Source organism: Gopherus flavomarginatus, chromosome 2 (assembly GCF_025201925.1).
Source record: "Gopherus flavomarginatus isolate rGopFla2 chromosome 2, rGopFla2.mat.asm, whole genome shotgun sequence".
In the NCBI taxonomy this organism is placed as follows: Eukaryota; Metazoa; Chordata; order Testudines; family Testudinidae; genus Gopherus; species Gopherus flavomarginatus.
Window position 1 is genome coordinate 9,117,154 of NC_066618.1, and position 27,079 is coordinate 9,144,232.

The 27,079-nt window shown below is 48.8% G+C and overlaps 2 protein-coding genes across 13 annotated transcripts in view; both read right to left on the reverse strand.

The window, feature by feature from the left end:
• The window catches only part of LOC127045875 (5-beta-cholestane-3-alpha,7-alpha-diol 12-alpha-hydroxylase), a 331,656-nt gene extending 315,322 nt beyond the window's left edge, over positions 1 to 16,334 (reverse strand). The window contains exon 1 of the mRNA XM_050942645.1: positions 13,597 to 16,334. Coding sequence (XP_050798602.1) covers positions 14,240 to 15,769 — 1,530 coding nt within the window. The 5' untranslated portion in view covers positions 15,770 to 16,334 and the 3' untranslated portion in view covers positions 13,597 to 14,239. The remainder of the gene's footprint in view (positions 1 to 13,596) is intronic.
• Positions 1 to 19,177, reverse strand: part of LOC127045923 (uncharacterized) — a 40,808-nt gene extending 21,631 nt beyond the window's left edge. Inside the window, exons 1-5 of one of the 12 annotated variants that reach the window (XM_050942811.1) lie at positions 18,847 to 19,177; positions 12,579 to 12,703; positions 3,149 to 3,260; positions 2,320 to 2,443; positions 1,430 to 1,594 (exon numbers count right to left, since the gene is read on the reverse strand). In XM_050942811.1, coding sequence (XP_050798768.1) covers positions 1,430 to 1,594; positions 2,320 to 2,443; positions 3,149 to 3,260; positions 12,579 to 12,643 — 466 coding nt within the window. In that variant the 5' untranslated portion in view covers positions 12,644 to 12,703; positions 18,847 to 19,177. Of the gene's footprint in view, positions 1 to 1,429; positions 1,595 to 2,319; positions 2,444 to 2,787; positions 3,261 to 3,721; positions 4,228 to 4,473; positions 4,595 to 5,586; positions 5,835 to 12,578; positions 12,704 to 18,846 lie in introns of those variants that run through there. The other 11 variants (XR_007772854.1, XR_007772851.1, XR_007772855.1 and 8 more) reach the window with 11 other exon arrangements.
• Positions 19,178 to 27,079: the final 7,902 nt, after the last annotated feature.

Below are 27,079 nucleotides of genomic sequence, written 5' to 3' on the forward strand. Positions count from 1 at the left end.
GGAGATGGAGTACTCTATTGAGGTGGGTCACCTCTTTTATAGGGCAAATGCCGGAAATCCTTCCTCTTATGCCCAAATTTCATTCCTCACCCATAGGTACACTTATCCCATAGGCTAATATGTATGTGCATATTGTTGACAGGTATGTACGCACATCAGTCTTTTGTGGTGGACTTGTTAAGTCTGTCGGTATAACACTGAAAACTCCTCTATGCTATTCTCCATTGTTTATTGGTCTACATAAAAGGTCATGGACATAGGCATGGATACTCATCTATTTAGGTAACAAGATATAGATCAACTTTGCTTTCTGAGTAAAAGGTCTTAATATAGGTATTCTAACTTTGCCTTAGCTTAACATACAGGATATGGCCTGTCAGTCTCTTGCATTACAACCAGACTTACTTTAATATAAATCTATAAACCTATTACAATAAACCCAAATACTTAAACTATAAGAAAAGATAGCTATATCTATAGATATAGATATAGATATACACAAGCAAGCAGGTTAGTCCTATAGGCTACAGTACACAATTATGAGAAAGTTGCTTATGCTTTATACTGAAGTTCCATTTACCAACAGTTTATAAAACATGTTAAGAAATTATTAAAAGGTTTGAAAGAAAGGGTCATCAATTGTTAAAAGAATCCAACAGGTCAACAAGTTGCTCATAACCAGCTATAACATCTTCTACAGATGTGCTTGTGAGCTCTCTGCAAGGGGCAGGATGGCCCCGTGGGCCAGGTGTGATTCGAGAGACTCATGTTCAGGTCCCTAATCTGGCACAAATTTCACGGGTGGCATTGGGCAAGTCAACTACCCTCTCTGTGCCCTCAGATCTGCAGAATGGGGACAATAGCACTTTCCAACCTCATGGGGGCGCTGTGAGGATAAACATTGTTAGTTGTGAGATGTTCCGGTAAGACAGGGATAGGAGCCACCTAAGCGCCTAAGGAAGGATACCTGTTGCTCATCAGCTCTGCGGGTCTTTTTGTGCTGCGTCTGCACAGCGCCTGGCACAATGGGGTCTGTGGGAAACCCAGGAGCTACCACAATACAAATAATAAATATATAACAATATGATTGTGACATGTTAGTCACACACAAGTCATTTACACCCTCTGTAAGCCATTCACACACACAATGTTACCAGAGTGCCTATCTCCATGGTGGGGCAAGGGGTTTCACTTGGCCACAATCTCCTCTCCTCTAACCCTCTGCAATGGCCTTTCTGGTGTTCAGCACAGGGAGGGCCTCCCTGGTGTGCATCTTCTGGTGAGTGGTGAGGCCGCAGCAGAGGCCAAAACGCCACTGATCCTGGGGGCAGGCAAAAGGGCCGCTCACTGGTGTGGCTGCGCCAATGCCAGAAGTTGGAGATCTGGCTGGAGCTCTTGGCACACTGGCTGCAGCTGTACGACTTCTCACCTGTGTGGGTCCTCTGGTGCCTCGTCAGCTCCCATGTCTGCAGGAAGCACCTCCTGCTCTTGAACGGCTTCCTCCAGAAGTGGAGGGTCTTACGACGCTTCAGGTGGATCTTCTCCTTGTAGCTCTTCTCATACACACCTCTCTCCTGACCTGGGCAGCCCTGTGCTGCATTAATTGAACAACATTAATTGCTAGCAAATTTACATACCCAAGACACTCAAGAAGCTGGTTTTCTTGGTGCTGGTTGAGTTGGTTTTGAATGAAAGACATTTACAAGGTGGTTATTTTTGTCTGGACTGATCTGGGCTACAGATGTTGGGAGAATGTGGTTTTCCATGGACAGGTCATCCTAACATCAAGAGGGTTGCATAAGGCCATCATGCTATATAGAAAGATAGCAAGAAACACATCTGCCAACTGTGAGGTTTCATGTTTCTTCATTTGAAGCATGTGCTGCAGGTCACTGTTAGAGATGAGAGACTGGACTAGACGGACCATAGTTCTGATCTTGTCTGGCAATTCCTATGTAAATATTCATCTAGTCTGGGAGATAAAGTGAGGATCCATGAACTGGATCCACCTGGAGAAGGCTAAACCAAAGAAGAGTAGCTAGATTGGACCAGACCTGCTGGGACCAAACCCGCCAGGTAAGCCTATTTAACTTTGCAGTTTGTCCTTTGTGGCTTAGAGGTCTGTGGATACCACTGTGTATCAAAGATGATTTACTTAGACACTGCGTGTGCTCCATAATACAGCTGTGTTCTCCTGAAATGTGTGCTTTAAAGACATGTTTCACTGTCGGTCACTCAGTGTATCCGTATAGTGCAGAAGGACATCAAGGTGAAGTTTACTGCTCTGAGTGGGCAGGGAGGTGATTGCCTCCAACCCACCTTTGACAGCTATAGAAATTATGCAGAAAGAGTCAGAAAACACCCTCGCCTCTCCCTGGCGGTGTGCTAGCAGATCCCTGTTTTGGAAAGAGGTGGGTCTTGGGGGACATCCATCCAGGACAAACTGAAAGTAGGGTGGAAATGAAGGCAGTTCAAGGGACACAGTCTAGCCATCTAGGCTCAAAGTGCAGGTTGCTGTGGGAGTGGGGAAAGGAAATTTACTGTCTAAAGGAGCTGAGGCATTTCCTACCCTAAAAGACTCCATCAGGGAAGAATACAAAATACCAACTCGCTCCCTACCCAGAAGGGCTTGCATGAAAAATGCCAGACCGCTTGGCCGGTTGGTTGATTGGGGTTTTTGTTGTTGTTTGTCTGTTTGTTTGTTTGTTTTTCAAAATTCCAAAGTCTTTCAGTTTAAAAAAAAAAAGGTGTTTTGGATGTCACCCCCACCCCCATCCCCGTTTTCTCTCTCCTCTCACAATCCCCTTTCCCTGGTGCTGCTGCCAAGGATGAAACATTGAAAAGAATTTGACTTTTTTCATGGAAAAAACTGAAATTTTCAAAGCAAACTTGTCCATTTTGGGTGAAAAAAAAAATTCCTGGCGACAGATTCCATAACCCCACCCCCTCACTGAGCTCTCCTCCCACCAGAGAGAGCCAGCACAGGTATAGGTAAAGGGGCTGGGAGCTAACTGGGAGGAATAGTGTGCTTAGCAATTAACAACAAACACCACAGGGAGAGGCAATCAGGATAGATGCTCGGGGAGAGCGGCTGGTTGTCAGCTCTTAGACAAGCAGTTTGGAGGAGGTGTGGATTGTTATTACTCCCCAAAGGAGGGGATTTCTGAGCTTTTTCCTTCCAGCGAGTCCTGCTGATCCTTGGCCCCTGGTGCTCCCACCTGCTCCATTTGGGAAAATGTTCAGTTTGGTCCATGCAAAGCCTGTTAATGGGGAAAAAGTAGACTACATTGTGTTGCCGCACAGCTACTGCTGCCAGCATCCCATTCTCCTCAACCTTCCCCAGCTCTCTCTAGCCTGCCACTCTCCATGACTGTTAAACATGCTCCCTTAATCCTAATGCCCACTCTAACCTCCTTCTCCTCAGACAATCTGAGGCCGCCGTGTGATATTCTCTGCCTTGGATGATGCAGAAGATCACCCAGGTCAGAGAACCTCACCATCAAGCCCATAACTTCAGTCTGAGCTCTAGCATACCTCTTAGAAAGACACCCACTCTTGACTGGATGACTTCAAGTGATGGAAAATCCATCACAGCCCTAGGTTTGTTGCCCGCAATGGTTAATTACCATCACTGTTAAAAACATGCACCTTATTTCTCAGCCAATACGTGAGCAGCCTGGAGGTCTCTCCAATCACTTGCTTTAGGGCAATAAGGTGCCTGGATGGCAGTGACTTGTTCCTTTCTGCTGCTGCTGATCCTCAGTGGCATCCCGGCATCTAGAAAAGGCCCTGGGCATCTCAGAGCCCACACAACATCCAGGAAAAGAAGGAGGTTTGAGCTTTACCCAGTGAGGTCAGGAGACCATAATTCTCCTCCATCATGTCCTGATACATCACCTTCTGCCCCTGCTCTAAGAGAGCCCATTCCTCCTAAGAGAAATAGATCTCAACGTCATCGAACGTCACCGGGACCTGGAATCACAGGAGTTACCTACTCTCAGCCTTCCTCTTCCATCCAGCCCGCTTTCATCCCAGTCCATCAGAGGTCGCATTTTCTCCATGAACAATGAACAACAGGCACATGCTACTCTGTAATGCCAGAGTCCTTCCCGGAAGATCAGAGGACTCGCCCTCTGCTTGGTATGGTGGACAAAGAGCCTTGAGGTGCAGGAGGCCCTGCCTCATGGAGACCAACACCAGGAGTCAGGAGGGCTAAAGCCAAGGCCCCTAAATCAAAGGGGAAAATGTTGGTTTGCCAGCTCCAGGAATGACCCCACTGAAGACGCCGGCAAACCTGAGTGGGTCAGGGACACTGGAAGCACACTCGGAGGTGGACCCAGTCGAAGAGTTGATCCTGCCCCACTGGGCAGGCAACCAGGGCAGTCACCACTTTGCTGATAGCGGGCGTGACAGTCACTCCCCAACCCGGCTGCTCAAAAGCAACACACAAGGCTCTCCCTGCAAATATCCTACCTGAGCAGGAGCCGCCCCAGGCAGTCCCATGGGTGGCCCAGCCACGACTAGGCACGTAGTCTGGAATTCCGAATTCCCTCTTTGCACCCATGCTTCATTCACCCTTCTCCGCTGAGGCAGGCTTTGCAGGCAAGAAGGAGGCAGAGAAATGAGACAGTGTTAGCTCTGGGAGACTCTGCCAACAGACACCCAGAATGAGGCTCAGGTGACAGGGGGGAGCTCTCACCCCCAACCATCATAGCAGTAGAGCTGAGCCATCTTCCTCCGCCCACTTCTCACGGCCCTGAGCTCCATTCTGACCCCACCCACCTGCTGTGGGGGCCCATGAATCCGGGGCTGCCCCCAGGAGGAAGCATCACGAGGGATGGACATGCCACTGAAAGCAAGTAACCGCTGAGCAGAGCATGGAACGAGAAAGAAGGGGCAAGCCGGCGCCCAGCAGGACTGGGGTGAGGGAAGCACTGAGGGAGGGGTCTGACGCAGGAACGGGCGAGGATGCCAACAAAAGGCTTGAAAAGCAGAAAAGCGGGGGAGAGTTGGGGAGACAGGGGCAGGCATCGCCATCATGGCTACCACCCCCACTGTCTCCTGGCACCTCGGGATCCATCAGAGCCTTCCTCATCCTACTCAGAGGGGGCCAGACAGAGAGAACTGATGACACTGCCACCTTCACTGGCTTCCCCTGAATTCTGACCCGCACCTAGGCTATGTCTACACTACAGCTTATGTCTGCATAACTTAGGTCGCTGAGGGGTGAATAAACCACCCCCCTGAGTGACATAAGTTGCACCGACCTAAGCGCCTGTGTGGACAGAGGTACTGCCACTTGCAGAGGTGGTTTTTATTATTCAGTGTAGAGCTTCTTCACCAGATGCGCTGCAGCAGTGCAGGATGTGTAGACAAGCCCTAGAATGTGAGGGTTGGTTCCTCCTCCCACTCGCTCCCTCATGTGTCACTTTTCTTCCCCACCTTACTTCTCTTTCCTATCTCTGCCTTGTTCTGTTTAATAAAGCTCTGGCTTAGCTGGCCAAGCCTGCACCCTTTGCTAGATTTCTGGGAGCCTGGCGCCGGTGAGGCAGCTAAAAGCAACACCTCAAAGAGCCTGATACATACACGTTTGCTGGGGCAGGAGTGGTTGATCAGACGTGCTAAGCCTGTGCTCCTCCAGCAGTGAGACTGCATCTAAGCGGTTGCAGAGGCAGACGCTGCCTTTTCTCTTTGCTGTTCTTTTCTGTCCTCTGTGTTTTTCTTGGTTTGTTTTCTTCTTTTGTCAAGAAAACAGCAGTAGACTTGAATAACTGCAGCAGCCACTCCAGAACATCTCAGCTGACTTCTCTCTCCCCCAGAAAGGACAATTACAGCTTTAGGACCATCGAAAATACTGTCAGACAGGGAAAGACTAGAAGCGACATTGTTCAAATGAAAGCCTGACTTCATACTTGACCAAATACTTTAACTGCTGTGATGGGGCAAGGCCAGATGGCTACAGTAAAGTAGTGAGGAACAGGTATGTTAGCCCCAGGCTAAACAAATCCCTGGTACCATTGTAACCAAATGGCAGTTGCTCCAGGTTAATCAAGACACCTGGGGCCAATTAAGATCCTTCTAGAAGGCAGTGGAGATAGCTACATTGATTAGGACACCTGAAGCCAATCAAGGGCTGGCTGGAACTAGTTAAAAGCCTCCCAGTTAGTCAGTGAGGTGCGCGTGTGAGGAGCTGGGAGCAAGAGGTGCAAGGAGCTGAGAGTGAGAGGGTGTGCTGCTGGAGGACTGAGGATAAAGAAGATGTTTGGAGGAGGCCATGGGGAACTAGCCCCAGGGTCGGCATTTTGTGTGCTCCCCACAGGGCGCGCGGGAGCTTCTGGTTCCGTTCCTGTCGCACCACCGAAGAAAGACCTTCTGCCAATGTGCTCAATGACTGCTGCTGTCTTCTGCGGCATTTTGGTGGAGGGTCCTTCTTCGGCGGCGCAATGGGAGTGGACCCAGAAGCTCCCATGCGCGCCGTGGGGAGCGCACAAAATGCCGCCCCCCCAAATTCTGCCTAGGACGCCAGAAACCCTGGCGCCGCTCCTGAGTAGCCCAGGGAGTTGTAGCTGTCATGTAGCTGTTACAGGAGGCACTATAGACAGCTGCAATCCACAGGGCCCTGGGCTGGAACCCGGAGTAGAGGGCGGGCCTGGGTTCCCCCCAAACCTCCCAACTGTGGGTTCCACCAGAGGGGAAGATCACTGAGGTGAGCAAATCCGCCAATAAGCGCAGGACCCACCAAGGTAGAGGAGGAACTTTGTCACACTGCCTTTCCTTCTTTTTTTTCATTTTTTGTATATTTACGAACAAGTTAAAAAGATTTGCAGTGGTGGTTGTTACAATGAGAGTGGGCCAAAGATAATGTAATACAAATCGCTGGACCACACACAAGTTTAATGTTGTAACAGTGACCATCTTATCCCTTGGTAGCCTGACACCTCCCCTTTTTCACACAGAGCATCAAGTGTTAAAGGTTTATGAGTGAAAGGCTGGTGTTCAGGTGGTGGAAAGTGAGTTGGGGGTAGTAGGAGGGAAGAAGGAAGGGAAGCTTTTACATGTGGATTTTATCCAGACAGCCCATCTAGACCCGTTTACACAGAGGCCACTTTCTGTGCACCTGGCTAATAATCTTCAAGGAAGATCCTGCAATCCCACAAATCTGTGCTGTGATCCTGCTACTTCTCAGCTGGCCTCCAGGATGGGTGCACAGCTACCACCCCATCTCCAGTGCGGTACTACTCCCTCCTTGCAGCATTATCCCAAGGCGCAAGCACCAAGGAGCCCTCACATGGCCACCACAGGTCACGGCTAACCTGCCGTCAGGCTACATCCACATTTGCATAGCACAGAGATGAGCTGGGACGTGCAGAAAGGCCATGCTCCCGGCCGTGAAGAAAGACTGTGCGCTGGGAGACCTATCCTGATCTTTGCCAAACAGTGGGAGGACAGATCCTGGGCCAGGGAGTGATGCCCTGTTGCACCAGCTGAGGGTCTGGCCCCAGAAGTTCTTGGATCCAGCCTGCCCTGGCTGGGCTGCTGCCCGGTTGGCGAGCCCAGTCTGAAAGCACCGGCTCTGGGAGCTTCTGCCGGGCAGGAGGCCAGAGGATACAGACTCCTGCAGGGAGCAGAGGCAGAGGAGGGGGGAAGCCAAAGAACACAGAGGATCGTGGGAGACAATACAGGGAAGGAAGCAAGAGGGGCGCAGCCAGCCTGAAGCCTCGGTCAATTGCCCTTCCGTTGCGGAAAAGCAGGGCTGGTTGCACAGGAGCTGCAGCCACAGGAGAGCCCAGCCCTCCACCTGGGACCCCCATCTCACTGCTGCATGCCGTGGGGCCAGGGCACCCCAGCCTCACCTGCCTAGGCAGTGGGCAGCTCCCGCCCTAGCAAATCCCCACCCTCCGGGGTGGGCATCGGGGCAGGGAGGCGCCAGCTGCCCCAGCTGCGGGTCCCTGGTAGCACCAGCGCGGCTCCCGGACCTTCTGGGAGAGTCTCTGCCAAGCCCTCCTCAGGTCAGGGCATGGCCAGGCTCAGCTCCCAGGCTGGCAGCCCACGTGCGCTCAAGTCCAGTCCCTCATCACTCGTTCCCCCCCACATGCAACCTCTCGGTTCGCTTTGGTTCCTGCTCCAGAGTTCCCCATGCCCTGCCCCGGGGGAGGGCCCTGCAGCAAGTGGTGCTGGGAGAAATACTGCCAATGCACCCCCAAAGAACTGCCAGGGGTTGGCCGATGCTTCCTGCCCAATTGCTGGTGAAGCATCTTCCCTCCCAATGCATCAGAAATCACTCCTCAGGGTTATTACAGGAAGTGGGTTAATAACTGATTTAGTCCAGCTGGTTAAAGGCCATACCAGTCAGCTGGGTGACTGACACATCAAATCCAATATTTAGTCCATGTTGTTTGCAGTGTTGGGCCCCAGATATTAGAGAGACAAGGTGGGTGAGGCAGTATCTTTTATTGGCCCAACGGTCTGTTGCTGAAACAGAGAGTTGCCACCTTACACAGAGCTCGTCTCACTCAGACCTGAAGACAAGCTTATGTGTCTGTCATGGAGGGCAGTTGGAGCAATAAATGACCTTACCTCCCCCACCTCATCTCGCTCATATTTATTCCACCCAGGAATTGGTTTCCAGCACATGCAAATGTGAAGGCAGCTGGGAAACCCACCAACCTGCAAAACTCTGATCAGGAATCCAGCTAACTAATCATATCGAAGGAGTGGGGTTATTTCCCCATGAATGAAAGCTTATGCTCAGATAGATCTGTTAGTCTTTAAGGTGTCACCAGACTGGTTTTGTGGATACAGACTAACACGGCTCTCCTCTCCAATATTTAATCATATCGAATGACTTTCGTGCCACGTGGCTGTTCCGTTCACAGAGAGGTGGCAGGAGAGGGACAGGCTGTTTTATTTATTCAGACTTGTGACAGCCGGGTACAGAGCACAGAAGCAACATAACAGGAAATGTCCATGCAAAGATAATGCACCCAGTGGACCCCATTCCAGCCCCCCACCTTCCGTGATGCCCACCAACTTTGTCCCACAGCCTAAGCGCTGCGATTTAAAGGGGTGTGAGATTGGTCTTGAAATACAAAACCAGAATCTTTCTAAGTGGTCGCTACCCCTGGGGCTAGAGCGGCACTGCTCCAGGTTTTCCCAGGACCAACCCTTTTTTGAGGCAGCTGTTCTGGGAAATCAGTCCAGATGCTTGGTAGACACTACAGCAGGGCTAGCCTTAGGGGAAATGGTGCCCTAGGCAAACTTATATTTTGGCACCCCTGTCCCCCGTGGGCATGGTTGCCCCATTGCCCTGGCCCCCGTGGGCATGGCACCCCCATTGCCCCTGCCCCCTGTAGGTGTAGGTCCCTCCCCATTGTTGCTGTCCCTCATGGGCATAGCACCCCCCCATTGTCCCTACCCCCCATGGGCATAGCACCCCCCATTGCCTTTGGCCCCCTGTGGGCGTGGCACCTCCCCATTGCCTCTAGCTCCTGTGGGGGGTGGCACATCGCCATTGCCCAGGCCCCTGTGGCCTCCCCACCCCCCATTTGCCCCAATCCCTGCACTGTGCCCCCTTCACCCCTAATCCCTGCACCCATGTGGGGCAAGTGACCTGGATGCACAGAGCAGCTGGCATTGCGGCTGGCTCCCCCTGGAATGCTGCTCCTCCGTACCCCCTTAGGGGGCAATGATGGGGGGAACGATGTCGGGACTTCCTGCATCCAGGTCACTTGCCCACCTGGGCTGTGTAAGGGGAGGGCAGGAGAGCAGCAGGTCCAGATTCCTCACAGCCCAGCCCAGGTGAGGAGAGTGACCAGGCTGCACAAAGCACTTGGTGTTGCTCCTCACTCCCTCCCACCACACACACACACAGTCCCTTAGGGGGGCGTGGAGGAACATTAGGGGGCAGAGGTGAGAGCAGTATCTGTGCATCACCGTGTGTGCCCCCATATTCCTCCGCTGGGAGGAAGAAGCTAGAAAACTGGGCATCTCCCACACGCGGCGCTTCCTTGCCAGCCGGGAGCAGCTTCTGACTCTACACCAGCCGGGCGCATCTCTGCATTGCTGCATGGCACCCCCCTTGACCATGGCGCCCTGGGTGGTCACCCAGGTGGCCCATCGCTAAGGCCGGCCCTGACTGCCAGCTGTCCAGTTTTAGGGGCTCAGGATTGTCCCAGTTTTTTTGCACTGCTGAGATGGTCAGCAAAAAAGAACTAGATAAGTTTATGGAGGATAGGTCCATCAATGGCTATTAGCCAGGATGGGTAGGGATGGTGTCCCTAACCTCTGTTTGCCAGAAGCTGGGAATGGGCGACAGGAGTTGATGATTACCCAGAGGCGGATTTACAGTGAAACACAGGGTGCCCTGGCTCAGGGCCCCCCAACAGCAGGGGACCCCAGGGCTGGGCAGCTGTGGGGGCAGAAGCTTGGTCCTGCCGGCTCCTGGGGCTCCTGCTGCAGGCTCCGCCCCCACTGACAGCCAAGCTCCCCCCTCCCTGAGCATGCCAGGTTTCCTCCCCTCCCCCACCCAGTGCTTCCCCTGCTGCCGAACAGCTGTTTGCCGGCACTCAGGTCACTCTGGGAGGGAAGAGGAGGAGTGGGGCTGCAGTGTGCTCGGGGGAGGGGAGGCAGGAAAGAGGCGGGGCTGGGGCCTTGGGGAAGGGGGAGCAATCGGGGATGGGTGGAGCAGGGGCGGGACCCCCACATTCCTCCTGCACATACCTCCCCAGCCCCCTGCCATGAGCTGCTCAGGACAGGGGGCTGGCAGCACCCCTATGACACCAGCCCACCTCACCAGCCCCCCTGCCCTGACTCCTGCGCAGCTCTCACACACACCCATCCCCCTGCCCTGACTCCTGTACCCCCTCACACACACATCCAGCCCCTGCCTTCCCTGACTCCTGAACCCTCCTCACATCCTCACCTGCACACCTTGAACCGAATGGGAACTGCCCCAGGTAAGCGCTCCACACCCCAACTTTCTACCCCAACTCTGAGCTGCCTCCTAACTCCTGGCTAGACCCTGCACCCCCCGTCCTGACTCCTGCACCCCCAGCCACCCGCCTTCCCTGACTCCTGCACCCCCCACACATACCTACCTGCACCCATCACACTAAATGGGAGCTGCCCCAGGTAAGCGCTCCACACCCTAACTCCCTGCCCCACCTCTAAGCCCCTTCCTGCACCTAACTCCTGGCCAGACCCTGCACCCCAACCCTCAGCCTGCTCCTGTACCTTAACTTCCTTCCAGGCCCTGCACCCCCCTGCCCTGAGCCCCCTCCCACACCCTAAGTCCTGGCCAGACCCAGCAACCCAACCTAAAGCGCTCTTATCCAAAGTGCTTTATAATAGTTAGCCAATGGTACAAGCAATATTCGGAAAGATCATTAAGTGGTTCACCGAGACCCTCAGCAATTTTCAGGGGGTCTGTGGAAAAACAAGTTAGACTACAAAAACAACCAGGGTACCTCACTTTATTTTCATTTACTTCCTATTATTTATAGGAGAAGGATGAAAAAATAAAGAATGAAAAATGGGGGTGGGGGATCCCAAAGAGGGGCCCCAAAAATGAAGCTGAATACAGGACCACACTAACTCTAAATCCACCACTGTGATGACCTGTTCTGCTCATTCCCTCTGAAGCATCTGGCATTGGCCACTGTTGGGAGACAGGACGCTGGGCTAGATGGGCCTTGGTCTGACGCAGTATGGCCGTTCTTATGTTCACACTTTGGCTTGCTGTGCAGTAACATCTCCTGTAAATAAGGCCTCAGGAGCAGAACTCACCAGATGTGAAAGAGCCAGGGGGAGGCCGCAGATAGAAATATACATGATTTAAAAACATCCCACTGTGCCTTCCTAACCTTGTAATCTTGCTGTTGTTCCATCATCTTCCCTCTCTTGTTAGTTACTCAAGTGAGCCCTGATTCAGCACAGCACTTAAGCATGTGCTTAAATCTCTTGATTTACAGTTAAGCACTTGCTAAACAGCCTTATTAAATCACAGCCCAGGTAACAAACAAGACGAGGGGAGTGGGATGGGATGCAGATAATAACAGTGATAAGATTGCATGCTTACCTATGGGCAGCTATTGGCAGGGGCAGCTCCAGGCCCCGGCACGCCAAGCACGTGCTTGGGGCAGCAAGTTGCGGGGGGGCACCCTGCCGGTCGCCGCGAGGGCGGCAGGCAGGCTGCCTTCGGCGGCTTGCCTGCGGAGGGTCCGCTGGTTCCGCGGCTTCAGCGGACCTCCCGCAGATGTGCTGCGGGAGGTCCACCAAAGCTGCAGAACCAGCGGACCCTCCGCAGGCAAGCCGCCGGAGGCAGCCTGCCTGATGTGCTGGGGGCAGCAAAATGCCTAGAGCTGCCCCTGGCTATTGGCACAGCTTGATGGTTCTGAATTGTAAGTTTTTCTAAACACAAGTCAAGCCCTGCCTCCAACCAACTCTCTCATTCCTTCCAAATGTTTTCTGCTTATTGCCTGTAGATGATGAATGATGCTTCTCTTAATATATGTTTATTATTTTACAAGGTATAAAAGTTAACTTCACAAAACATGAGCGGTTAGGAATATTTTTCTTACCTCTTTGGACACCTCATACGACATTTCCTTTTGTCCAGTTTTCTGCTACCTCCCCAGATCTTCATAACTTCTTAAAACCAATTGTCAATTGTTCACTAAGCTTTATGGTTCATTCCTTTAACAACCTAGGACATATCATGTAAAATTTTCTTTGAGTGCAAAGAAGTAAGAGGGATTCTGACCATACATATCCAGTTAGCTTCACTTCTATTCCTGGTAAAATCATAGGGAAATGTTAAATCAGAGCCCAAATCAGTAACACATGAGCTGAGGGGAGTTGAGTGAAAATTTTACCTCTCATCTGGAGTGACTGATTTGTGTCTGTTCAAATTTCCCAATTTTTTATCAAGAGCTATTTTAAAAAGCTTGTTGTTCATTGCTTCCTAATTGTACAGACTTTTACTCCTGAGGCTAGATTTAGAAAAGGAGCAGAATATCTCACTTATTTGTGATTCCTCCTTAATTTTATTCCCCTCCTAATTTATTAATGGGACTACTTTTCTAGAAGTAAAATTTCCAAAAGCAGCTAAGTTTTTGAAAATACCTTTAAAAATCTGTTCAGAGGTCGCTAAGTCACTGCAAATGAGATTTAGGCACTTTTGAAAATTTTACATTCACTACTTTTTGCTTTCATATATTTGTAAAAGCCCCTTTCCTGCTCATGTAAGTGAAGCAGCCAAATGAAATCGACAAGACATCTAGATTGTTCCATCTGCTTATCAAGCAGAGTGTTGGGGAGGAGAGAAGTGAGTCCTAGGAAAATGCCACTATGTCAAATTGCCAGATTCATTCCCAATACAATCTCTGCTTTAAGAAGAGCAGCAAAGAATCCTGTGGCACCTTATAGACTAACAGACGTTTTGGAGCATGAGCTTTTGTGGGTGAATACCCACTTCCTCAGATGCATCTGAGGAAGTGGGTATTCACTCACGAAAGCTCATGCTCCAAAACATCTGTTAGTCTATAAGGTGCCACAGGATTCTTTGCTGCTTTTACAGATCCAGACTAACACAGGTACCTCTCTGATGCTTTAAGAAGAATAATTCCTGGGACCTAAATAGCTGACAGCATTCTTTTAATAAAAATAAAATTTAGCAAAGTACACCAGGATGCCTGTCACCACAATTTGAAATTAATCCTCAGAATCCTTGTTTCTAACCCCTATATAAAGAATGTATTTGCGCTATGACCATTCGATATATTTCTAAATGCACAGTCAAACATTTCAGATTTACAATAAGAAGAGTGGAAGAGATAAAAACCCATAAATCCATGTTAAGAAAACTCTCCCTGTTCCTGTTTTCCTTCAGGAAATACACTAACACTCTTGTTTTCTTTGCATGTCAGCAGGCATTCGCTTACACAGCTCCCTACAATTCTGGAATAGGAGATAGGGGAATTTCTTCAGTGAATCTGAGAGTTCCAAGGTAAGAGCAACATGTAGATTAAACATTAACGTTCTGAGCAGTGCTGTGTTGCCTGATAAAGAGAAATGTCATAACCACCGTCTAACAGGCTATGACGTGTATGGAAGATCTTTACAGAAACCAATCTCTTCTGTAACTTTTACTGCAATTCAGCTTGACAAATCAATCCCTCCTGACTGAATGATGGAGCCAGTACACAACAGGGCTGCAGCAGAAGGGGGTCACGTTTTCACATTAAATACGTAGACGATATTTAAACTGGACATCGTGAGAGGGCTGCATTGAACCAAATCCCCATCGGCTCACGTCTATTGGAGGGATCTCTTCTTTCTTGTTAACTAGCTCCAAGTCATAGTAAGACAACATCAGGAACACAAACAGTTTTATTTCATTGACAGCAAAGAACCGTCCAGGACAGATTGAGGTTCCTGCCCCCCAGGGCATGTTAAAGTATTTCAGCTTTTTCCCATTCTTGTAGAAATCTTTTTTGGTGCCATCTTGGTTCAGGAACCGGTTGTATTTGAAGGTGTGAGGCTCAGGATGGACTTCGGGGTCCGTCTGCACTGCGATGTAGGGAAACAGGGCTACCCTGTCCCCTTTGCGGAGGGCGTATTCCCTGCCATTGGCCATCTTGAGGTTCAGGTCGTCAACCACTGCTCTGATCAGAATGGGAGCTGCTGTCAGGCGGAGGGTCTCCTCCACTGCACTGTCCAGAACAGGGGTTTTCATTAACATGTCCCTGGTGATGTTAACCACAGGGCTGCCTGGCTTCACTTCCTGACCAGCCTCTGCTAAAACTTTGTCCACTTCTTCCCTCACAGCCTGCATTGCTTCAGGATGCTTCATGAGATACAAGAGAAGCCAGAAAGAGCTTGGGCCTGTGTTACCTTGGGATGCCCAGAGAAGAAGCAACATGAACCGATCCCGCATGTACTCAGGCACCCCAAGCTCTGCCAGGAATTGTTCTTGGTCATTTATCCACCCGCTGATGTTATCCTTCTCACGGCAGTTCTTCACAGAAAGCACTTTCCAAAAGAGCCTCTTCAGCCTCTCCGCTTCCATTTTATCTCTTGGGGGCAACACGGCGTAGGCCAGGCGGGGGAAGAGGCAGTCATACTTCCGGAACTCATCAAACAGCTCTTCGGACTGGATGAGATCACGCTCCTTGGCTTTCTCCTCACTCGGTGTGCCCGTGCCTGGCTCATTTCCAAACAAAGCCAGGTAGCCAGCTCTGAAGACAATATTGTAGCTGTAGTGGAAGAGCCCATCCTGCTGCCAGGATCTCTCTTCTCCTAAGTCCCTGTTGTGAAACATGAGGGTCTGCAAATTCTCCATCATGGCCTGAGTCATGACCACCAGCCCATCTCCCATGAGGTGTTTTGTGCTTGACACTTGAATAATCTTGTGGTCACTTTTACACGGATGATACCCAAAAACCCTGGTGACCAGTTCTACTGCAAATGCCTCGAAGTCGAGTCTGGCTCTTGGCGCCTTCACTATGGCTCCGAAAGAGAGGGGATCCATTAGGAAGGTGAAGTAGTAACCTCCAATCAGCACCGTAAAAATGTCCCCGTGTTGCCTCTGCATCTTTTTCAGGAACTCTGCGCTGTTCTTTCTGAAATCCAGTGCATACCCCAGCCACGGAATGTGGCCTTTATCCAGTGGTGGCTCCGTGGGTCTCCTCCTTCGAAACGCTCCCAGGAGATAGAGCCCACCGAGAACGGAGGCTAACAGCGCACAGAGAACTGCCATCCAGAAAGCCATTGCTAGAGACCTGTGCACCGGAGCAGGGATTCCAGACAAACTGAAAGGAAAGGCTACAACCCTGTGTTTATAAATCCTTTCTGACAGATGGCCAATAACAGACTGACGCAGGGTCTCATTCTCTGTTTGCAGTTAAGATTAACCCTTCTGCTGCAGAATGCTGAGCACTCCAGTTTTTATGCACAGCTCATTTACTAAAAGATACACAAACTTTTAAGGCCAGCATGGGTGATGTGCAGTGGAGGCAGGGGAGAGTAAGCCTCCCCAAACCTCACACCACTGGGGGCAGGACAGTGGGGTATTTGGGGCTCCCAGAAAAATCTCCCCTTGCCACAGCCCTGAGGCCATGGCAGGGGCACAGAGCTTTTCTGGTCTCGGGGCCTCAGCAGGCGGGGGAGAGAGGAGTGAGCAGGGGACAAGGTCTAGGGGAGAGGCAGAATGGGGGTGGAGCCAAGGACAAAGGGGTGGAATGGGGGAGGGGCTCCTGGCTTGGAGCTCCAGCCAGGGCTGAGAGCTCTGCCTCGGTCCCGCCTAGGCTGAGAGCTCGACCCTAGCTGGGACCAAGCTTTCAGCCCCTTCTCCCTCCCCACCCCGTACCCCCAATCAAGCTCTCAGTCCTCCCTGGCACCCCAGCTGGGCCCACAAGGTGGAGAGGTCAAGATCTCGACCCTCTCCCCTCCCCCATAGCTCTGACTGAGCTCTCAGACCCACTTGCCCCAGCCGCGGTCATGGGGGAGGGGGGCTGAAAGCAGCAATGGAGGGGTGATGATGCTGCCCGTGGGAGCCAGCTGAGGTCACTCAATTAGGGTGAACTGCAAACAAAACTGGGCAGACAAACCCTGAACGCTGGTGAATATTCCAATACTTAGATTCACCAAGCCACCACAAAACAATTTCTATATTACCTCATTGGTTATTCAGGTTCAGACACATAGCAGAGATGAGCTTATAGTTGCCAAAAGTCCTTTTAGAAATAGTCCATAGGTTATAGTCCAATGTCCATATTCAGGGTGACTCCAGTCAGTGACTGGGGATCTCAATCCTTATGGCTTAAGGTTTCCCCCTCTTGAAACCCAAAGCCGATCTGAGATGAAGAAGGATCCTGTCTCAGGGGTCTTACACATTTCCAGCAGCCTTTTGGCCTGGGAAAACAATAGGCTTAACTCTCCTTCTCCCAAACTTCCTGGCAATTAGCACAGGGTGAGTTATCCATTAAACAGTTCAGATACAGGTTACCACAACCTTCAAAGAGACATATTGACAATAATACTATTTCACTCAAGTGTCTTCCTAAATGTTACTATTCCTTTTTTGATCTTTGAATCAAAGCTATAGCAATAGACAAGACTTGTTTGCTGACATCACAAGACCTGAGCAAACATCTACCCTTCTATCTCTAAGGATGCAGACTTGCATTTCAAAGCTCTATTCATTTACATATCTTCCGAACCAGTTTCTAAAGTTCGGCCATGGATCAGGTCAGTCTGTGAGTTAATTAACTCTTTCTGGCCCTGTCACCTTTTAATGAGATATTAAATTACACTCATAAGGTCACAGGGGGCATGACCTTGGCTGGAGGAGGCAGGGCACAGGACTAGCCTATGGAAGGGGAAGCTTCACCCGCCACCCAGGAAGAACTATTGTGGTCATCTGGAAGATATGTTGTATGGAGTCAAACACAAACTTTGGACTCAGTACAGGGGTACCTGGGTGTATTTCTCTGGCTTGTGGTTTACAGAAAGGCAGACTAGATGATCTAATGATCCCGTCTGGCTGTGAAATCTATGCATTAATCTATTTTCACTTCCTGAATCAGACAAGTAAGAGAATTTCACCCGGTGATTCTGGCACCAGACAATGGGTTGTGGCAATTTACTGCCTGGTACAGAAAAGTGGGACTTGTCCAATTTGTTTGGAGTAGGGAGGAGGTCTGTTTGAGCAGGAGAGAGGATGAGGGGATAATTTTAGGTCAGATGTTGTGAGAGGGAAGGACCCCAACACTCCAGCCGCTGAGGTTCCCCAACAGCACAATGATCTGCAGTTACCCACAGATAAATAGTCAGATGCAATTACATGGCCCAAGCCTGCAAAACCTTTCACGTGTGAATATGAATTTGCAGAATCAGGCCCAAAGTTTGAGTTGTATCATAATAATTACTTCTGATATAGTGTTTTTCATCAGTAGACGGCACAGCACTTTGGCAACCAGGTCAGTATCATTATCATTATTTTACAGATGGGGAAACTGAGCATGGAAGAGGAATGTGACTTGCCCAAGGGCACCCAGCACTGTTGGGAATAGAGCCTGGCTCTCCTGAGTCCAGTCTAATGCTCTATCCAGTATGCACACACAGGGGGGCCATTTCAGATTTTGGTGAGGTGAGGAAACTTTAACTGTGATTTCAGGGGCTACTTAGGCACCTGAAAGCTCTAGTGGTTTTTTTTTTTTCAGATAACTTAGAAATTAGCTAACAGGAGCACTGCATCTAATTCCTATATAAAGAAAGGAAATTAAATTAATGAGACCCACAGCTCTAATACTAGCATGGTCTGACATCTTGTATCAAGTCACTTAAGGGACACTGGTTAGATTTAAATTTTTAATGTATATTCTTATTTTGTTATTAACTGTTGAATACAACAATTGGAACAGTTGTAGAAAAATCTAGATTAATTTCTATTGTTTAGGCTACTTACTTTTTGCTGTTCACCAAGCTTGGACTAGGTCATTTAACTTTTATAAACATCCTACTAGGGCAAGGCACTATGAGTTTATACTGCCCCTGCCTGGGGCTCTAAGGGTGTTACCGTACTACAAATAATAGACTAGAAATTGACTTGAAAGTGTCAGTTTCACTCCTATTTAAAGTCACTTTCACAGTATTGCCAACCCCAAATGTACAAAAATCATGAGTCAGGCTCACCAAAAATCATGAGATTGGCTTAAATATCATGAGATTATGTAAAAATAATAGATTTGCTGTTCTTTTTATTTGCCTTTTGCTTTTTGAGCCTTTAGGGTGCACTGGGGTCACATTTTGAAGCTTTCTCCACAGCAACAAGGTCTAGAAACTTACTTTTTCTTTAAGAATGAAGGCTGAAATCATCACATATCCACTTGACTCCAGGAGCTGAGGCTTTAAGGAAAACAATAATTATCACGAGACTCATGACAAAATCAGAAGAGTTAGTAAAAACTTCTTTCACTTCTGTTTAAAGGCTAGTTACTTTCCAGATGTCTTTTAAACACAACCCGGCAGTGATTGAGTTGCAGTTCTCACAGAAGAATATTTAAAACCAAACACCAGGAAAATTCCACATTTTAAAGTTGAGGAAAAATTGAGTCTTCTGGGGTATATCAGAGCCACTGCAGGCAGGAAAAGAACATGAACAGGCACAGAAGCTCTGGGCAGTTTTACCTCTTGTAAAAAAGTTGGAGGGTCAAATCTTTCAGTACTTAATCAGGCAAAACTTCTGTTGCTATCAGTGCCTCCACTCATAGCTAGTAACATGTGCTCAATAATGATAGACTTCATACTTAAATATCTCAGTCATCATATTCATTTTATATATGTTGGTTCAGAGACTATTTTCTGGCATATTCTGAACAGTGCTGAGAACATAGTTGGTGCCCAGTGACTAATACGAACCATGACAATAAATGTTAACTTTATGGACCCAGTGGATGCAATTTCTGCTCTTTTTTCTGGAATTGGCCTGAATACAGTTGACACCCTAAGAATTTGAGGCATAAACACATCTCATACTCGTACGACACTTCTCAAAGAAGAAAGGAGAGCAGCAGAATACGGACACTGGACTTCAGAAAAGCAGATTTTGACTCCCTCAGGGAACTGATGGGCAGGATCCCCTGGGAGACTAACATGAGAGGGAAAGAAGTCCAGGAGAGCTGGCTGTATTTTAAAGAAACCTTATTGAGGTTGCAGGAAAATAACATCCCGATGTGTAGAAAGAATAGTAAATATGGCAGGCAACCAGCTTGGCTTAACAGTGAAATTCTTGCTGATCTTAAACACAAAAAAGAAGCTTACAAGAAATGGAAGACTGGGCAAATGACCAGGGAGGAATATAAAAATATTGCTCAGGCATGCAGGAGTGAAATCAGGAAGGCCAAATCACACTTGAAGTTGCAGCTAGCAAGAGATGTTAAGAGTAACAAGAAGGGTTTCCACAGGTATGTTAGCAACAAGAAGAAAGTCAAGGAAAGTGTGGGTCCCTTACTGAATGAGGGAGGCAACCTAGTGAGAGAGGATGTGGAAAAAGCTAATGTACTCAATGATTTTTTTGCCCCTGTCTTCACAAACAAGGTTAGCTCCCAGACTACTGCACTGGTCAGCACAGTAGGGGAAGAAGGTGACCAGCCCTCTGTGGAGAAAGAAGAGGTTTGGGACTATTTAGAAAAACTGGACGAACACAAGTCCATGAGGCCAGATGCGCTGCATCCGAGGGTGCTAAAGGAGTTGAGGGATGTGTTGTTCCTTGACTTTAGCAAAGCTTTTGATACGGTCTCCCACAGTATTCTTGCCGGCAAGTTAAAGAAGTATGGGCTGGATGATTGGACTATAAGGTGGAGAGAAAGCTGGCTAGATCGTCGGGCTCAGCGGGTAGTGATCAATGGCTCCATGTCTAGTTGGCAGCCGGTATCAAGCAGATTGCCCCATGGGTCGGTCCTGGGGCCGGTTTTGTTCAATATCTTCATTAATGATCTGGAGGATGGCGTAGACTGCACCCTCAGCAAGTTTGCAGATGACACTAAACTGGGAGGAGTGGTAGATACGCTGGAGGGTAGGGATAGGATACAGAGGGACCCAGACAAATTAGAGGATTGGGCCAAAAGAAACCTAATGAGGTTCAACAAGGACAAGTGCAGAGTCCTGCACTTAGAACAGAAGAATCCCATTCATTGTTACAGACTAGGGACCAAATGGCTAGAAAGCAGTTCTGCAGAAAAGGACCTATGGGTTACAGTGGATGAAGCTGGATGAGTCAACAGTGTGCCCTTGTTGCCAAGAAGGCTAACTGCATTTTGGGCTGTATAAGTAGGGACATTGCCAGCAGATCGAGGGACATGATCATTCCCCTCTATTCAACATTGGTGAGGCCTCATCTGGAGTACTGTGTCCAGTTTTGGGCCCCACACTACAAGAAGAATGTGGAAAAATTGGAAAGAATCCAGTGGAGGGCAACAAAAATGATTAGGGGGCTGGAGCACATGACTTATGAGGACAGGCTGAGGGAACTAGGATTGTTTAGTCTGCAGAAGAGAAGAATGAGAGGGGATTTGATAGCTGCTTTCAACTACCTGAAAGGGGGTTCCAAAGAAGATGGAACTCAGCTGTTCTCAGTGGTAGCAGATGACAGAACAGGGAGTAATGGTCTCAAGTTGCAGTGGGGGAGGTCTAGGTTGGATATTAGGAAAAACTTTTTCACTAGGAGGGTGGTGAAGCACTGGAATGGGTTCCCTAGGGAGGTGGTGGACTCTCCTTCCTTAGAGGTTTTTAAGGTCATGCTCGACAAAGCCCTGGCTGGGATGATTTAGTTGGGAATTGGGCCTGCTTTGAGCAAGGGGTTGGACTAGATGACCTCCTGAGGTCCCTTCCAACCCTGATAGTCTATGATTCTATGATTCATTCATTCCTTTTCTCAAACTCAGAATAAAAAATGACAAAACAAAATGGTTTTCAGTTAAAATATAAAATTTCATAGCAGCCATTGCTCTACAGTCCAGCATGGGGCATAACCTGCCACCTCTTAGGGGCTAAATGATCTCATCTCATCTGACACTCATTCTCTCTCTTTCTTCCTCCTTCCTGACCTCTGTTCTGTTTTTCATGCTGTCAGCCATGACAGCCTTCCCATTCGCCTGGGACCGTTGGCTGGAGTCTCAGAGAACTGGCCTTTTTGGTTTTGCTCCCATCTATCAGCGTTCTCTTTTTTTACAGCATTCAGCAGACAGAGTGGCTGGTCCAGAGGCCAGCTTTGAAGGACCTGGGTTCTACTTCCCCCCACCGCCCGCCCATGGACTTCCTATATGACATCTGCCCAGTGCCTTAGCAAGAGAGTTTCAAAGCTTTTAGAGTGGCAGCCATGTTAGTCTGTATCCGCAAAAAGAACAGGAGTACTTGTGGCACCTTAGAGACTAACACATTTATCTGAGCATAAGATTTCGTGGTCTAAAGCCCACTTCATCAGATGCATAGAATGGAACATATAGTAAGAAGATTATATATACATACAGAGAACATGAAAAGGTGGCAGTTGCCATAGTAACTCTAAGAGACTAATTCATTAAGATGAGCTATTATCAGCAGGAGAAAAAAAACTTTTATAGTGATAATCAAGATGGCCCATTTCAGACAGTTGACAAAAATGTGTGAGGATACTTAACATGGGGAAATAGATTCAATTTGTGTAATGACCCAGCCAGTCCCAGTCTCTATTTGAGCCCAAATTAATGGTATCTAGTTTGCATATTAATTCTAGTTCAGGCACCCAAAGATGCACCTACACATCTAGTGATGCTTACAGAGCACAAAATACTGACTCTCTGCCTCAGGGAGCAGCTCCTCTCCTCTGCTCAGGCTGTGAGGCAGTTAAAAGCTCTTCCTGGGGCTAGGATATGCGCTGCAACTCAAGTACACCTCCTGTATGAAACTTGGAGGAGGACCCTTCCTGCCCCCTCCCCTAAATGGCACCCCATGCACACATATAAATAATAATACATGGCCTAATTTTTCCAAAGCACTGATCATGCAACCATTCCCACTGAGGTCAATGGGAGTTGCTGGGTGTGGATCACTTTGGCAAAATCAGACTGCTTATTTAGATAACTAAATATGCATTTGGGAGCCTAACTTAGCCATTAGTTTGGATCCTCCACTGGTGAAAATCAGTGCAATACCATTGATGCTGATGAGCTATCCTGATTTCCTCCAGTGTGGGATCTGGCCCAATAGGTATAATATTAGAACATGTGCATTTATATCAAGATTTCCCTGTGTACACAAATATAAAGGGGCAACACCTTCAGCTGGTGGAGACTGGCGACAGCATTTTCCACAAGCTGAGGACGTGGTTCATGAGTTTATTGGGATTATTAGGTATTCAGAGGAGGGACATTCTATTACTCTGTTTATGCAGTGCCTTGCACAAGGGGACCCTGTTCTTAGTTGGGCCTGACGTGCCATCACAAAACAAATTATAAATAAGTAGATCAAATCTGTGTGTATATTTCAGAATGATTTTGTCCGTCATTTTAAAATAACAAAACATTTTAAATTCACGGTAACTATTTTTTGTTCCCTTCATTTCCTTCCCTCTGGCATCCTTTTTTCTACCATGTGGTTGAGTTTTTTCCCTTTTTAGACATTTTAGTTTGTCTGCTTTTTCTCTATCAAGATGAAAGGGGCAGCAGTTCTTTCTGAGGCTGTTCTTTTGGGTTTTTTTTAAAACTTCAGTAGTTACAAATAGTAGCTATGGTAACCATCCCTGAAAGAGATCAGGGAGGAAGAGAGTTTTTTGTATGGTGTGTGGACAGTTTCACCATTTTCCCTGCTTTTTTGTGGCTCTCACATAGACAAGTGGGACTGTAAAACCACATAGCAGCGGGGGTGGGGGGCGGGTCTCAGAAGCAGGTGGTGTGCCTGAAACTACTGAAAGGAGTGACCAGATTTCACACTGATGAGGTCTCTAGTTCCCCAGTGTTTCACTAACACTCTCCGTTGTCTCGTTCTCCACCAATAAGCTTTTCGTTTCTCTCTCTCTCAAGGTACCTTTGCACTACCATGTGTGGGCGTGGGGGTGACTGCTGCATGTGTAGACGTAGCTGAGCTGGGTTATTCGAACTAGGTTGCATGTCGATGGCAACAAAGCCATTGCAGTGCAGATTTCAGCATGGGCTAGTCACCTCGGTAATCATTCGGGGTCTCGGGTGGACTTGTATAGCCCAGGCTAATGCCCACACTGCCGCGGTTTCACTGTTACTATTACCTCAGTTTCCCTAGAAACCAACCCAAGGTTACACTTTTATTGGTTTTATTAAATGCAGCTATTGGATCAAACAGAAAAAGGACGGAGTTTATTCATGCACTCCACATTCATCGCATTCATACCCTCATGCACCCACATACTCACACAGGCGGAGAGTTGCCGGAGACAGTAGAGGAAGCCAAGAAGTCAAGGCATAGTAGGTCTGGTGTGTCCGCCTGCGGTCACAGATCCAGGAGGGTGAGCAGGTCAAGAAGCAGCAGACTTGTGTGAATGCTTTCTTCCTTTTTGGAACTGGACAGCTCCTGTCACGTACGCTGAGTTTCCCTTCTGTGTCCGTCACCCAGTAGCGTAGCTAGTGGAGTTCAGGGTAAGCAGCTGCTTCCCCTCAGCAAGTTTTCAAAAAGCAACGCCTGCCGGGCTGGCGCTGGCAGCAGCATGGCTGGAGGAGCCAAGGGCTGTGGCTCAGGGCTCGGTGGCCAAGCGCTCCCTGCCCGTTGCTAATGCGGCGGGCAGGGGGAGGCGAAAGGGCCCCTGTGCCTTTAAGGCTGCCTGGCTGGCAAGCCCTGCATGGAGTGCACTGAGCATCGGGAGCAGGTCGGACCAGGCGGCAGTGCCGGACGGAAGGTGAGCGGGGGGGATCCGGTGCCTGCACTGGGGGGTCCGGGTGAGGGGCTCCCCGAGGCTGGGCCCTCAGGGCAGGGGCGCAGGCTGTGCTGTCTGGACAGGGGGCCCTGGTGCGGCGCAGGAGCCTGGAGCCTGGGGCGGGGGAGACGGGATCCCGTGGGTGAGGCCGGGTGGCACAGTCCGGCGGGGGATATTTGCAGAGCGTGCTGGGCAGGAGAGACTCTTCCGGGAAAGCGGGGGGATGGGGGGGGTATCCGCACCCCCGGGAAGCCTACAGGAGTCCTGAGCCGGCCCCGGGGTTAATCTGGGGGGAAATGGGAGGAGTCGGGGGCATGGCCAGAGGAGGAGCCATGGCCAGAGGAGGAGGGGCCATGGGGTGTGGCCACAGGAGGAGTCAAGGGGGCACCTTTTTTTATGTTTGCTCCCCCTACACTTAAAACCTGGCTATCCAACTGCCGTCACCATGCATACCAGGTTCTTCTTTTCTTTACAGCACCCCACAATTGCCTTCTCAGGGCAGATTACATCAGGTACACGTGGCTCCTATCTCGGGGCTCTTTTCTCCTTGCAATTCCTCTCTGACCAGTCCCACATATACTCCCTTGTTCACACTCCCTTCTTGCGCACATACACTCCCTTGTTCACACACTCTCTGATTGAGTGATGGAATATTATAATGCTTGGAGGTTTATACACATGGTAACTGAAAAGGTTACGCTAATAATAATTAAAGTTACAAAAAGAACAAGGAGTACTTCTGGTACCTTAGAAACCACAGAAGTACCTGGCACAGAGGTAACATAATCACCTCTTTCTTCAACCAGCCGTGGAGTGACAGGGCGGGAGTGAAGTCCTTTTGGCAGACTTCTCTGAGCGAGTCTGACCAGAGATGGACTGCTTTAAACCTGCCCCCCTCCCACCAATCCTATCACTCTCCCGTGTTCACAGTGTACCAACAAATTCTCCTTTCTAACAAGAGTGAAATTCCACTTTCACTGGCCGACTGTTATGGGCAAAACGGGGGTTTCCCACAGATTCATAGATTCCAGTGTCAGTCTAGTCTGACTGCCCATAGATCACTGTCCAGAGAAATAAACAATTCCTGTGAATGCCACATCACTCCAAAGGAAATCATGGAAAGCACCTTTGAATGCCCCTTTGCTTGGAACATCCACTGCAGTCTCCAGTGCAAGTAGCAGAAGCAAGAGCTCAGGTTTGATTTCTGCTGTAGAAGTTGGTGGCTGGTGAGGAGGGAGGGCTGGGCCCCATTCAGCTTAAGAAATGTTTTCTTAGGTATTTTATGCACGAGTCTTTATGCATTCAAGTCTTCCAATGGTATAAAGCGTTACTTATATCACACCCAAAGTAAGGAAGTATTCCTGCACACAATGCACAGTCAATCTGTGGTACTTGTTGCCAGGGGATGTTGTGAAGGTCAAAAATATACCTGGATTCACAAAAGAATGAGCTAAGTTCCTCGAGGATAGGTCCTCTACTGGCTATTAGCCGAGATGGTCTGGGGTGCAACCTCATGCTCTGGGTGTCCCTAACGCTGTGACTGTTAGAAGCTGAAAGTGGACAACAGGGGATCAGTCACTTGATAAATTGCTTTGTTCTGTTCAGTCCCTCTGAAGCATCTGGCATTGACTACTATCAGAAGACAGGATACTGGGCTAGATGAACCGTTGGTCTGACCTAGCATGGCCATTCTTATGTTCTTCTAAGGAACTGAAAACAGGATCCTGTAAATGGCTGAGAGAAAATATGATTATTCTCTTTAAATACATCAGGGTATAAATTCCAGAGAGGGAAAAAAGCTATTGAAATGAAAGGACAATGTCTACTCTCAGGGGGTCAGGGCATGGGTGTTCGCGCCTACCGGTCAGTGCAGGAATCAGAGGCCAGATGCCAGAGTCAAAGAACAGAGCCAAAGTCAGAAGTTGGAGTTGAGGGTCTGAACTGGTGTATCAGGAGCATGCCAAGGCTGGGACCAGAGCAGGAGATCAGGGTCAGAACCAGAGTCAAAGGCCAAATGTCAGAGACCAGGAGCAGAGACAAGGACTAGGAACAGGGCAGGAGCAAGGCTGGTAACAAGCAATTACCATAGCAGTTATGAGCAAATGCATTGAGCAGTTGCTAAACTTCTTGTATTTTAAGGCATAGCAGACTCACATTCTCAATCGGTAACTACCAAGTGCTGGATTTCATGATATATGCTTAGCCTTTCCCTTTTCCTGGTATTTTTAAAAAATTGTAATACTGAAGCTCATTTTCCTGCTACTCTTATTAGATATTTTAGTATAAACGTCTCTTTTAGATGCCTGAGTTAATCAGACAAAAGCCCCTATCAATATTACACTCCCAGAGGATATGATCCAGTGTCTCTTTGATTTTGCATGTCTCACATAGAGATGTGTTTATTAACTAAGGACAAGTTACTGTTTAAGCCAGTCCCCAATAGGCATTCAGAGTAGAGCTTCCTCACTCTTTCTCTCCTGCTCTTGCAGTAAGTCAGCATTTTTCGTTCTAGAGGATACTTCATTAAATCTTCCCCTCTTCTTGCCTTTGTCCATAATTTTTGAAGTTCTCTCCTACAGAAGTTTTCGTTTAATAAAATCTCATCTTCCTCCCATCCATGCCGTAGTAGTCATTTGCACAATTGCCTTGTTTCTTTCA